The 14,325-nt window shown below is 44.6% G+C and overlaps 1 protein-coding gene across 3 annotated transcripts in view; it reads right to left on the bottom strand.

Moving 5' to 3' along the window:
* Positions 1-1,336: 1,336 nt before the first annotated feature.
* NFYC (nuclear transcription factor Y subunit gamma) overlaps positions 1,337-14,325 on the bottom strand; it is a 55,112-nt gene continuing 42,123 nt past the window's right edge. For all 3 annotated transcript variants that reach the window (XM_081200067.1, XM_081200066.1, XM_081200068.1), the window contains 5 exons: positions 8,844-9,017; positions 7,627-7,785; positions 4,672-4,779; positions 3,156-3,215; positions 1,337-2,321 (listed from right to left, as the gene is read on the bottom strand). In XM_081200067.1, the coding sequence (XP_081056193.1) occupies positions 2,205-2,321; positions 3,156-3,215; positions 4,672-4,779; positions 7,627-7,785; positions 8,844-9,017 (618 nt within the window). In that variant the 3' untranslated portion in view covers positions 1,337-2,204. The remainder of the gene's footprint in view (positions 2,322-3,155; positions 3,216-4,671; positions 4,780-7,626; positions 7,786-8,843; positions 9,018-14,325) is intronic.

The raw sequence follows: 14,325 nt of genomic DNA, 5'->3' as shown, positions 1-14,325 counted from the left end.
AAGTGGCATTGCTTAGACATGCCATGGACCACCTGAAAGAATCCCTCAGGCCACTGGTGGTCCGCAGAGCACAGTTTGAGAACACTTGCTGCAGGGTAGCTTTAGCTGCTGCATTTTACACTCCAGACCAGCTGTAAGGGCAGCCTCCCGAAGAACACATTACAGTAGTCCAATCTTCAGATCCAGAGCATCAGCATCTTAGCCATACTAGATTTAGCAGAGAAAATCTTCCTTTTCACTCTATAAATATCCAGGGATTTGGAAAGTGTGAATTTAAAGACCGTAACAAATTAATTCTTTGGGCAGCTTTCAAGACTATTCAAGTGCACAAACTGACCACTAAGCAGACATTTTCTCTCTTTCTGGAACTGGCTCCCTCTGGACTAGCCAGATGCCCACAAAGGCAATGTTAATCGTGAAAGACTTTGCTTTCTTGACTTGTGTCCCCCCCCCCCAAAAAAACCTGGAGACTGTGAGGGGGAAACCGCCACTGTCATCTTAACTTTGGAGTAGCACCATCTCAGAGATGCTTTGAGGTGTGGTTTCAATTTTGAAATGAAAAGTGAAGGTTTTCACACCTAGGCCATGCAGAGGGGGGAGACATTTCATCCAGAATGTTACAACCAAGGAAGATCTAAGTTCAGCTCTCTGCTAAACCGTAATCCCAGCTGTGTGATCATGGCACAATCACCAACACCCAGCCTAAACCAGCCTTCCCTGCTGCTCTCTCAGTGTTTTGAACTATAACTCCCATGCCCGACATTGGCAATGCTGGCAATCATAATCCAGAACATCTGGAGGGCAGTAGGTTGGGGAGTGATGACCCAACCAATTCCAGAATGAAGTCTGCTATATACAGCTCAGTTTCTCCCGGGAGGAAAGCCTGGATACAAATGTGTTAATAGCCACAAACAATGTCTGCCTGTAGTGACAAAACCAACTCCAGCCTACTTTGCACTCTTGAGAAATGCCATCAAGTCTACCAATTTTGAATTCCTTTCCTAATAATACTGAACTTGGGTGCTGAATTGTACCAGTCAGGTAGGTAATCTCAGCATTCTTGGGGGAAGGGGAACCATGAAGTTTGTGGGGAAGAGGAACACTATGGCAGATATCAGCCTTCCTTTTAGGGCAAGGCCAAGCCTTCCAGTGTTGTAGGACAGGGCAGCAACCTTGCCTCAAGCAGTGGATTCTAGGGCAGCCTTGAAATTTGTCACTTTACCACCACAGGGGAAGATGCCAGTTATATCTTCTGCCACTGGGCCCAAGTTGTCTTGGACCATCCAGTGGGGGCTGTTGGGCTGCTGATTTGAGAGAAGACACACGGCTCTTGAACTATCATAGAAAACAAGTTTATTGCATTTCATGCAGCTTTATTTTACACATGCATTGACTGAGACTTCATACAGTTAACCAATAACTCATTATCTGTGCATCCAAACCGAAAGTATTTCAAAAAATAGTTCAAGGCCAATATTAAAGCCTATGGGGCAACGTGATTCCCCACCCGCAATGGCCTATCAGCCCCAGCCAGTTGTAGTCCAGAACGTCTGGAGGGTGCCACACGTTGGGGAAAGCTGCCTTCAAAAACAGGTTTAATACAGAATTGCTGGGGCTGGTTTACTCCCCTCCCTGCCCCCTCCCTCAGAAGCTGAAGTTAACAATACTTAGATTTGGGACATTAAAAAAAAGAGAAACCTCTCACACACATACACCTACACGCAGGCTCGCACACTTCCTGACTGAAATATGAAGATGGGGATATGTCCACCTTATGCAGCCAACGCAGGGTTGTTGCAGGATGAAAGTCCTGGAAGATGAAGTTTACTGGACGGGGGAAGTGGGAGGGACAAGGATGCTGCACCAATGAAGAAACAGGGAAACAGATACACTGCTTTTGACAGAGCCCTATAAAAATTTATCAGTTATATACAAAGCAGAATTGCTGAGCAATGTAGAATTTGCCATTTTCTTTTAAAAAAAGAAAAGAAAAATATTGCAACATTTTCAGTTTGTGGGGTTTCCTTGTCTGCCACCAGATTGAAGCAGTTCATAGAATACAACGTAGATTGCTGCCCTTGGCAGGTTTATATCAAATGCAGATATACATTGGGGAAGGGATGGAGGAGAAGAGCTGGTTGGCAGTACAGCAATCAAGATGGTGTATCTTCCATAACATCCCACAGCCCTCTGGCTGGACCAACTCAGTCTCCTGTAACTTGTGGGGCCTGTCCATCTGTTGTCTGATTGGTGGACTGGATGAACATGGGCTGGGTGATGTCCTGGCCGGCAGGCATGGTCACTTGCTGGATCTGGTAGAGCTGTTGGAAGAGAACAAGCAAGGAGACCCACTGAGGTTCCCTCTTCAATGGATACATTCAAATACAGAATCGCAGCATCTTGGAACAACCGTTACATAGGCAAAAGTGAGACCCACTATGCCAGGTCAAGCAGTTTAAACACACTGTTGATGCAGCGTACCCCACACCATCCATGGTCATGTATGATACTCAAGGAGTCCCTACGTCACTGAAAATGAAGAATTAACACCGCCATTCACATCCCTAACAACATCATTGCTCATCCCAAAGTCCCATCTAGTCTAGCATCCTGCTCTCACAGTGGCCATCTAGTTGCCCATTATGGGGAACCTGCCAGCAGGACCCGACCGCAACAGCCCTCTTCCCACTTGTGATTCTCAGCAATTGGTACTGAGAAATACTGCCTCTCCAGTTTCCCTGTCTCCTACTGTAAGTTTGAAATAATCAAATGGAGACACAGACTTAACTTTGCAGAAGCCATGAACTTCCCAAGCTTTTCATTTCCTTAATGAAAATAAGAGGCAGGAAGATGGCCAAATAGGAGCTAGATCAAGCTAGACTGTATAACGTAAGAGCCCTACTGGATCAGCCCAATGACCCATCTAGTCTAGCATCCTGTTCTCAGTGGACAACGATATGCTTATGAGAAGCCCACAAGCGGGACCTGAGCACATCAGCATACTCCCCACTTCTGATTCCAAGCAACTAGCATTCAGAGGCATGCTGCCTCCAGCTGGTGGAGGGAGAACATAGTAGCATCATGGCTAGTAGCCACTGTCTGATCCTCTTTTAATCCAACTCAATGGCTGTCACCATGGGTTCTGAAGCTCATACCTGTCCATCTGTAAACTGGCTGAATTGCTGCTGTCCCTGCTGAACCTCCGTCTGTGCAATCTACAAAATAGATGATTGATTTATTGACATTTGCAGCTCCACCATGTAAAAACAAAAAAGGAGGTCAGAGCCCACTTGCCTTAACTGCACCCCCACACAGAGAGACCATTTTAATTTTAAAGACATGCTTGTCCCACCAGGCGGCTCTTCTCTTCGGCTGGCATCAGAGCCCTTTGGTTCACAAATCCACCTCCTTGCCCCCATATAAAGGAACAAGGCAAAAAGAAAGGAATAGAAATGTTCTGTGGAAGTATCTTCAACATACAAAAACACAGCAATTTGCAAAACGAATTTTCTTCATCAGATTAGAGAGAATAAAACCACATACGCCTGGAGTGAGGACAAAAGGATGATTGAGGCTGCTTTGTTATGCATGCTAGATTTTTAGATTATTTTGCTCGTGTGGCTTATTTGACCAAAAAATGCCATGGTGCCTATTGAGATTGGATGGATGGATGTATTTCACAGGAGGAAGTGGTAGAGACACCTGGGGGTGGAAGTGATATTGAAAGCCTCAAGACAAGCCTTTGCTATAGGCCAGGCATAGGCAAACTCGGCCCTCCAGATGTTTTGGGACGACAACTCCCATGATCCCTAGCTAACAGGACCAGTGGTCAGGGATGATGGGAATCGTAGTCCCAAAACATCTGGCGGGCTGAGTTTGCCTATGCCTGCTATAGGCCATTCACACAGCCAGCTGAGAGAAGGAAGCTGTGTGCATGGAGTAGGAGGGGAAAGGCACATGTTTTTTTTAAAAAACTGAGTGTGTTGCTAGGCTGTACATAAAGATGCATCCCAGACCTGAAAGAGAAGGAATGCTGTTATATAGGACGTAAAAGTAAAGGATGCTTTTAACGAATGTATTAACAGTGACTAAAAATGGTTCTTGCAAAGCACTGGAAATCAGATATGGTGGCTGAACAGAAATAATGGCTGTGTTAAATCTGGCAGGTGGCCAGAACAGAAAAGCTGACCTATACAAGAAAGGTGGGAGTGGGAAGAAAAGGGAAGGAATAGCATTTAGCTGAATTTGCCAAACACTGGAGGAGGCCTGTGCCAAACAACAGCCAGGTTTTTGTATTCCAGCATGTGTTCCAGGACAGGTTGTATCCAGGACAGGTTTTGTATCTTGCAGTTTTCTCTGGTGCATGACAGGTATTTCCTGAAAGTGCACGTTAACTGTAATTTGTTTTCTGGGAGTTGTCTTTTGATGGAAATTCTGATGATCAAGCCTCAGGACCTTGCTTGAAAAATGAAGGGGTGGGGTATTATGGAGTAGGTCCAAAACAGGTTTCTGTACTTTTTAACATGGAAAAAGGCAGGCAGCAGAAAAAAGACCAAGGAAACTACTGCCACTCCCTTGCCTTAGTGACCAAGTTCAGGAAAATCCACTTCATTTCAACAGACTAGGTACATTTTAACAGCTATTAACAAGCCACTGGACCTCAGTTTATACCTGTTGTGTGTTGGCTGCAAGTGTCTGGATTTGGCCCTGGACCACCTGGGCACCAGAAACGGGCTGAGTTAAGCGGATATACTGCAGCTGACCAGCATTGAGATGTACCTAGAAACAGTAGGAGATGGCATATAGTTGGTAACCTGAAACATGCAGGCTTTACACCCTTGTTTCCGAAAGAGACAGAGATATTACTAAATAAAGCCAGGGCTGAAACGTGACCACATGTCCCCCCTTTTACATTATCCCCCTTGACAGCAAAACAATAGGAGCGTGAAAGGAATCAGGCAGAAATATAGGTATCAACATGCTGCTCTTCAGTGAAGTTTTATCAAATGTTAAAGGGGAACATGCAACCTAGCATTTCTGATTGTGCTATAAGCTACCATGTTATGTTCTGAATTATTACTATTACCTATGTCAGTAATTGTACACAAAAAAGTCTCAAAGCAACTTAACAATACAAAATACAAAAACAAAGAAAAATTAAGAGCCTTTTTAAAAAAAATCAATGTATAACACAATAAGGAGGTTAAGTCTTATCCCACTCCCCTAAAAGATGAGCACCTCAATATAGGCTACTTGACTACCAAAGGTCTGGGCAAACGGAAATATTAGCCTTGCACCTACAAACTGGCTGTCACGGGGCCAGTTGTGTTTCTCTGGGGACAGTATTCCAAATAGTCAACTTTCTGTCCTTTAACATTAGACACGTGTACTATACGTGGAAACCCCCCCTTTTTTCTTTTCTTTTTTTTAGGAGCAGGTGGGAGAAGATCTTCAGACAGGAAAAGTGTTTTAATACCTGTCACTGATGCCCAAACTATTTGGAGCAGAAACTAAGAAGCTTGCAGTTTGCCCCCTTGCTGATTTCTCCAGCATGCAATATTTTTCTGTAAAGGTCATCACCCTGTTACAGGCAAAGTATAGCCCCCTGTAGCAGATATGCTCTATGTGAGCACAGGCACCTCTATGCATTTGTCTTTCAGCAACGAAATTTGCCTTCAGGGGAAAACTATGTTTGCCATGAAAAGCCCCTAGTTAGATTTTAACTATAAGAGCTAACTCTGAAATGGACAAGGCAGACTTTCAGGGGTTTAACTATTATCCTACTGCTCACAACCAGAAAGCTTTTGTCACAGAGTTAAAGTTAAATCCCATTGCCTCAAGCTGTTTTGAGGTGCACCTGCAAAACCTTTTCCTAAGGTGGGCTGGGTATAGTTTGCAAACACTTGTGCAGCACTCACACAAAGGCTCTACTTGAACAGTTTATTATTTGAAAGCATTCATATATCTTTTCATGTGGTTTTAAGGACTGCAACCCATCCTGGTTGTACAAAGCAGGCAAATGAAGATTTCAGAGCTGAATGCAGCTTTGGTAACAAAAGTTGCAAGACAATGTGATCTTTGACTTAAGAGCACTATATATATATTGTCAAAGTGTGCTGTGCAGAACATACAAATGACAGCCAGTCCTACCCATAGGGCTTGCAGCCTATGCAACAATGAACAAGATATGTGCAAGATGGATGTTTGAATATGTGTGAGAGGCAAGGAGTTGACTTGGTGGAAAGAAGGGAAGGCTGTCAGAGGCATAAGGCATGCTCAAAAATTTAATGAATTCAGGTCCCACCCCCCAAAAAAATTTACTCTCAGAGCCTCACAACCCTCTGGCAGCCAAGCACGCAGTATGCTCTCACTTATCTACACGAATGTATGCAATTAGCTGCTGTATATAAGGATCTGTTGACTGAGATATGACGCCAACAGTGGCATCAGAAGAGCACGACCATGGCTCATCCAAGTCTTCCTCTTTAACCCATTCCACCAAGTGAAAAAGCAGGAAGGGAATGAGCTCACTGGAGCCAGGAGCTCCCACCTGTACCTCACCCATCTCTGTATCTTTCATGGTAAGCACAGCTGCTCTGGTGGCAAAAAGTCTCTGGCTCTGCCTGCTGGAGGATCCTCTCTCACTCCCTGAAACTTTGGACCCTTCCTCCCAGTATTATGCACAGTTTTAGAGCCACTGGCGTAAGTCAGCAAGAGAGGAAGAAATGGAGGCAGAAGAAGTTTAGAAGAGGAGCATGAATAAGAAAAAGGAGGACATTTAGGCATAAGGTAGACTGCTGTGAAATTAACAGAAGGACCTTGAAGCTCACAGAGAAGAGAAACAGTATGGATTTGAGAGCAAGTGAGAGTCAAGTGTCCAAAAAGCACTCCAATATGTGCTGGTGGCAAGGATGACCCCCCTCCCGAATGCTCCCACACATCAAAGAATGCTGTGCAATTGAAAAATATCATGTCAGCGTGTCAGGCTCTATCCTAATCTTCTTCCTGATTAGTTAGCTTTTACAGAAAATTGTGGTTTATGTCAAAAGAGTTATAATTATTTCCGTGATTATTTGCAACATGCAAACACTTAGCTGGATTACAGAAGTGTTCAGACTTAAGAGCACTGCACCACATATGCTTTTTCTGAACTTCTGAAATGATGGCAGGAAGGAGGGGCACAGATGGTTTGCAAGTGTGTGTGGGTTGGTGGGTATTTGAAAGTGCAGCACAGCAGAAGGCAGAAGTGGGAGAAACACACAGAAGGGAGCTACTGGGTTCTTTATTGTAGCACAATGTTCTTTAACCTTGGGGCCCCAGATTTTGTTGGACTACAACTCCCATAATCTCTGAGCAATGGCTAAGTTGGCTGAGGAGCTGCAGTCCAACAGTTTCTGGAAACCCAAAGTTGAAGATTGAAACCCACTCAAAGCAGAGAGAAGCAAACAGAAGTCCCTAAAGCAGAAGCACAGTGCCATTTTTGCATTCTGAGTTGTCTTAAAAGCAGATCATTGTCAACAACAACAACAACAACAACAACCTGCAGAGAGAAGACCCTCTTGAGAACAAGGGTCACAAGAAGACAGCCTGAGTACAAAGAATAAGATTAGTTGGATGCCTCCTTACCGGTATTTGCTGAATTTCTCCAGTATTGGTGATGATCTGCTGCATGACCTGCATGGTCTGCCCAGTCCCACTCTGTGCTGGCTGAGCCTGCCCCTGTGGCTGAGCCTGGACAATCTGAACCTGCTGTCCTTCTCCAACCTGCATAGTCACAGGGGTGGTCTGAAAGAACAGAGCGCAAGAGAAGCATCCTGAGCCTTGAGGTATCCCAAATATACCTGAAGCCTGGCTGGTTCCCTGCAACAGCCAGACTGAAAAGAAAAGAGAAAAAAACCCCACAGACCCTCAACTTTTTCCAAGCAATGTCCCAATCTGCCAGAATTTCTCTGCTGACTACCTTCAAGGAGGTGCAATGGGTAAGATTCTGATTTACACATTTTGTGGTAAAAACAATCCAAAAGCAGAAGTGACCAGTACCTCCACCCCCAGAGGAAAGTGAAAGTCGGTTAGAATCAGGACACATCTATGCAGCTCAGTTGCTTTCTACCTGAAAAAAAGACTGCATTTTTAGGTGTTGCTATTGTTAAAACTATTATTGGTCCAAAACCCCATGTCAATGTACTTCAAGACATCTGCCAGTCCATACTCTAAGGTGCCCAATTTAAGCTTCTCCACTAGTCTTAGTACTTCCAAAGAACTGTCCATCCAGCAGCCAAAGGATCTTGCCACGTTTCTGGGTGCTGGCATTTTTCACTAGGAAGTGGAATGGGCTGCGGTATTATCTAGGACGTTTGTGGTTTCTGCTGCTGTCAGAGCTAGGGAAATTCAGGCTCAGGGACCAAATATGGTCCTCCAGACCAGGCCTTTTTTCAAGCAGAAACTCATTGGAACTCAGTTCCAGCACCTCTCAGGTGGGCGCCACTGCCATTTTAAGAAAACGAGAGGTGTTCATGGTGAGTTCTGGCACCTCTTTTTCTGGCAAAATAGCACTGCTCCAGACCTTTCCATCTGGCCCTCAGAAGTCTCCCTTTGTTACGCCCATTTGCTGACCACATTCCTTGTTAGCTGTGCTCTGTCCTCCTTGGGCACTTTCACCTGGCTGGAATTTATCACTTTACTGTGATAATGCCTCTTGCTTGCCTGTATAGAGGATGGAAAGGGGTGCGTGTGGTGAAGCCGATTTCGCATGGCCAGAACGTACCAAGGTAAGTCACACACGTTGCATTCTTCAGCCCACCTCTAACGCAGAGCACAAGCCCTCTGGAATGCCATTTACCAACCTGCCCTTGCTGAGGCTGTGCTATGATGATCTGCCCTGGCTGGATGGTCGTGGTGGACGTGGTCGTCTGCTGCCCTTGCTGCTGCCCCTGCACCTGGACAGCTGCAGGCTGCTGAGCAAGTGTGAAGTAGTACTGGACAGGCTCTGCCGGGGTCACAGCCTGGCGCACCTCCTCCTGTGCCAAAGGAAAAAAAGGGGATGAAAAAGCAGAGTTCATCAGTTGAAGTCCTCTTTGTGATATCCAGTACTGCAGCCTGTGCAGTGCTTCGGAATGGGATATTCAGATCCTAAGTAATGTGCAGCAAGTCTATGCCTGCTGACCTGAAAATGATGGGCTTCAATGGACTCAGATAACAATGCCTGTCTCTCCACTGTCAGAAACCTTATGGTGTGCGTCCCCCAATTTTTTTATTGATTTTTTGTTATATGCAAAAACATGACACCAAAACAAACAAACAAACCCAGATACCTTATGTTTGATTGGTTTTGTGCATCTATCAGCCACTTTGCTCAGCATTCAGTCCAGCTTTCTGCCCAAGCACATTGTAATTTGAATTATTTAAAGGAAGCCACAAGAGGTTAATGTGTGCTGCATACATGGGACATCCCTCAAGGGTTTGGTCTTAGCAGAAAGTAGGCCAAAAACATCTGGAGGGCCGAGTTTCAGGAAGCCTGTCCTAGAAGGTCACTACAAGCAGTGGAGAAAATGGCAGTCCTCTAGCTGAAAATCTAGGGTGCTACAGCCAGTAGCATGTGACCTGGAAACGGGAACACCAGGGTTCAAATCGTTGCTCATCTATGAAGTTCATTGGGCAAATCTTGCCTTGCCAGCTCTCCATCTAATCTACCTAGGTGTGGGTGAAATGGGACAACCTCTCATATGCCACTCTGAGCTTCCTGAAGCAAGGGTGGGGTGTTAAATGAACTCCAGAAGGAGAAAAATCACTCCCATTCTGAATTCTCCAAGCTGGATTTGGAGAGCAGAAATACCTCCGTGATCATAACCACTGCAGGCTGGATGAAAACTTCTCTGTAACTCAAATGTCTGAGTGTGTATGGTGTAGGTGGGTGGGTTGCCCTTTCCGGAAGCATGTGGCCGAGAAAATTATTTGTACCATCTGGACTAGTGTTGCTGCCCCTTGCAGATATGGGCAGCGTTGGGTAATAAACAGCGTAACCTTTGGGCAGGAAGCTTTCATAGACTGCTTTTGGGCCCCTATTAAAGCTGTGAGTTAATTATAATGAATTATGGTGATAACCTAGGGCTGAAAACCTGGCACAGGTTGTTTTTTTGTGTAAGAACAGCATTCTCTTCCCCACTTTGAATCAGCCTGTAAGAGATGATTTGGAAGTAGAAGAAGATGTTTGAAGATGAACAATCCATGGCAGAAGGCGTAAACAACCTTCTCCCAGCCACCACAAAGTCACAGCTGAGAGTGTAGGATGTTTACACATGCTGCTGCATGGGAAATTCTGGTTCTATGTAGAGCACACGCCACAAAGTGCTTGCAAATCAGTTCCTTTTGCCTTCCTTCCTATCCTTGAAGGTAGAGAAAGAAACAGGGTATGGACCCTCATCTTTCAACTGCCAACTTGAGCGCCAGTTCTGCAAAGCTGTTACACAACTACCTTCTGGTTCAATGGCAGCACACCAAACATCCAGTTCCTAGTACACAGACATGCATATGAAGCTGAAAAGTCTGTAAGTTAGTTACAAGTATGTTGAAATCCCTTTTTGGAAGCGTTGGTTGCATCTGAGGGTTAGAAGTCATTCATTACTCTTTTTCGTTCAACCACAGTTGGCTTCAATGTGCTCTCCCCCCTCCCCAGCATGGAGTAAATTTTCTCCATGTAGGAAAAAGGAAGGTGTGAAGATGTCCTCACCTTCCAGTGTTCAAAACTGTAGATCCTGTGGGTTATTCTGGCTAACTTTACATCTTAAGCTTATCAGAGACAAACAGGTTACACAAAGCAATTCTCCTCATACATAATTGGGGGGGATAGTTCATTGTTTCTGAAACATTTTTGGATGCACGGTGATTGGATTTTAATGACTTAGGCTTCTGAACTGCAGTCACAGTCACCCAACTCTCCTGCCAGTAGTCTTGTAGATTAGTGGAGGCCAAGAGACAAGACCGCCAAGAATGGCTGGAATGGATTCCATCAACATAATGTAAGGATCTCTTGTGCAAACTTATTGGTCTGTCCCACTCTGTAGGGTTGATTGCTTTAAGGGGAGGAAAAATCTCTTTACAACGCAAGTACTGGATAATGCTTTGCCAGAAGAATGCATGCCTGCAACTCACCCAGCCCCGCTTTTCTGAAGGACACACTAGATATCAACCCCAAATAATGCTGTTAAACAAATCTATGGTACAGCCATATTCGGAATACTGTGTACAATTCTGGTCACCTCATCTCAAGGGTAGAGTTGGAAGAGATTAAAAAAAATAAAAACAAGAATGATCAAAAGGCCAGAGCAACTCCGAGTATGAGGGAAAGTAACAGTATTGGGCCTTTTTTTAATTTAGAGAAAAGGCGAGTAAGAGATGACATGATAGAAGTTTATAAAATTATGCATGGCATGAGGAAGGTGGATCGAGAAAAGCTCTTTCCCCTCTCATATAATACTAGGAACTGTGGACATCCAATGAAGCTGAATGTTGGAAGATTCAGGACCAACAAAAGAAAGCACTTCTTCATGCAGCACATGGTTTAACTACGGAATTCAATTAAACTACGTTCTCATGTTCTTAAAGGGCAAGTGTCAGAACCATTCCTGTTTTCCCTGCTGTGCCATATAGCACAAGAGGGCGGAGGAGCAGGGCTGGCTGTCAGTCCCAAAACTAGGCAAGTTTTAGCTATACAGGAGGAGTTGGGGGCTGAAGGGTGAAAAAGCTAAAGATCCATTTTCTTTTCCTACAGCAACCCTTTATAGTGAAGGGAGGAAAGTCTTTTTTATAACCCAAGGGTAAATATCTCCCTAACCCTAATCCCTCCTCCTCCTCCAGGATCATTACTATAAACTGCTAAGAGCTTGAGCAGGTCAATTCCCTCTTCTTCCCACACACCTAGTTTCTTCTCCCTCCCCTTCTAATGACACCAGCTTTTATTACATGGTGAAAGTTATTGTGAGGCTGTTTTGGTTGTTTTTTTTTATAAAATGAAACAAAAAATCTTTTAATTTGCAAACTTATGTACCAAGAGAGCCCGCCAAATACGTACAAACCACTATCTTACTTCTAGGTGGTCCTGGTTTGCTTTCAAACCAATGACAAACACGAGGTGGTTAAGTGCCTAGTAGACAGACTGAAAACAAGCATCTCCCAGCAGGATGTGGCCCAACTCAAACTGGGGTAGATGTAAAGCCATTTCTGCCTGGAACACTGCAAAATATTAACTAGGAATGCAAGCTATTAAGATGCTGAGGGTGACTTCATTCTAGACAAAATCTCCATGGAATCTAAAGTGTTGCAATCCTTGGATCGCAATAGGGAGAAAGAGCTGCAGCTTTCCCCACACTTGGCCTCCTGAGGCACCTAACTTACTCTATGTTTGCAGTGAAGGCTCAGCTGAAACAAAGTCTGCTTTGGGATTCACCTGGGAAAGACAGAAAGTAGAAAAATCTTCAGAGTGTTGCAGCCCAACCAGCTAGAACCGGGGCTGCTGATTAAGCTAGCGTTTGCTCTGATGCTCAGCAGCTTCCTTGGAATCTCTCTGCAGCTAAGCAAGCTCACCCTCCCACCACACCTGCTTTCTTTATGGATAGAAAACCAAGGGCTGCCCTGCAATCTGGCACCTGGCTGAGTGGAAGTGAAGCCTTTGGTCCAGACTACCTGTCCGGCATTTCCAGTTGTGTTTCCAACATGCACATTCTCCCCAGCACACTGAGATATTGGAATAGAATTTGGTATGTGCTGTGGACCACAAGTTCCGGGGTTCAGAAGTGAGTGCCAATTCTTACGTACCCAAAAGGACACAGTCACAATGCAAGAGGGGAGGTATCAGTAGGGTATCTTGTGGTTTGCATAAGAACAAAAAATCTTTTTACCAAAACAGCCCAATGAGAACATCTGGAAATGGTGCCCCTGCTAGAGTTATCAATTGTGCTGGAGATAATATCCATCATATTCTGAAGTGCGGGGGGGGGGGGGGGTTTAAAACCACAGAAAGCAGGTGATAGTTCCAATATTACTGTATGTTTATTCTATAGCAGCTTTCAAAATTCCAGGCATATACATGCTGTACTAGCAGGAATGGAATTTAGAAACAGGCACTCCCTGTGGTTGTCAGATGACAGAAACAGAGGCTGCTGTATTGATGAGAGATTGAATTTCAAAGACAGCAGGCCGTCCTTACAGCAATCCTGGAGAGTCAGCTTCCTCAGAGCTGAGGAATCAAGGCTATCTTAAGCTTCCCAGTAAAAGCTCTTAGATAATCTTGGAGCTCCCCAGTGACAGCCTTGCCCAAATAGGACGCTTTCCCTTCTGCAGTGACTAAAGGCAGATTCTCACACACTCCATATCAAGCCCATTTGTGTGCCTGCAACCAAGAAGTACCAGAGTCAATGGACCACATTCTCTTGTCCTTTACATAGCAGACCTCGCCAACTGATGCTGAGTAAAATGTTGGATTTCCGGCCCACAACTCCGAGAAGAAATCAAATGAGTCAGATCAGAACAAAGATACCACTGCTCTAGTAGCTTCCTTTTTAGCCACAATTTTACCCAAAAGGGTTCCCAACGAACCACCCCCTTGGGAAATAGACTGGGTGTAGCAGAACATTTAAGTGCACACGACCACAGTGTGACCCTATAACCCTTGACAGCTTCACCCTTGTCCTTTTAATTATCCCAGTGATTTGAAATGTTTTATATTGTGATGTATTTTATATTGTGAGGTATTTGATTTGATTTGGAAGCAGCTGTCCCCAGAATCTCCCTGGATCCAAGGTGTTTAACAGAAAGGAACAGCATTTTGCATCCCTGAAGGAAAAAGCTAAATTGTGATTTCTTGCATTCCTGCATGGGGAAATTAGCAACTGCCATCTATTAACTCCACTTGAACTGCACATTAATATTCCCACACAGTAGAAGACCATCAGCTTGATGTTCTCCAGATGTTTGGACTCCAACTCCCATCAGTCCCAGGTAACACAGCCAGTGGTCAAGGATGATGGGAGTTGCAGCCCAGCAACCAATTCCCCACTCCTGAATAAAGGGTTGATGACAACATTGCTATTAAGAATACTTAAAGGTCTGTGGTTCATGTAACCCAGCCTAATTATGTGTAGCTTCATTTGCTTCAGCCTTTCCTTTCCTCCCACTCCTGTTGCCTCCTGAACTGTCAAAATTTAGTTTATAATTTTCTGTGGAGCCAGGGACCTGTCTTTTTTGCTCATGAAACTGCAAATGTCCCATGTACAGTGATGGCTACATTACTGCAAACTTCTCTCTGAAGGTCTTCCAAAGACATTGTCTCTA

Source organism: Podarcis bocagei (genome assembly GCF_964188305.1).
Source record: "Podarcis bocagei genome assembly, chromosome: 7".
NCBI classification, from domain to species: domain Eukaryota; kingdom Metazoa; phylum Chordata; class Lepidosauria; order Squamata; family Lacertidae; genus Podarcis; species Podarcis bocagei.
Note: the sequence above shows the minus strand (reverse complement) of the source record. Positions and strands in the feature narration are given on the sequence as shown.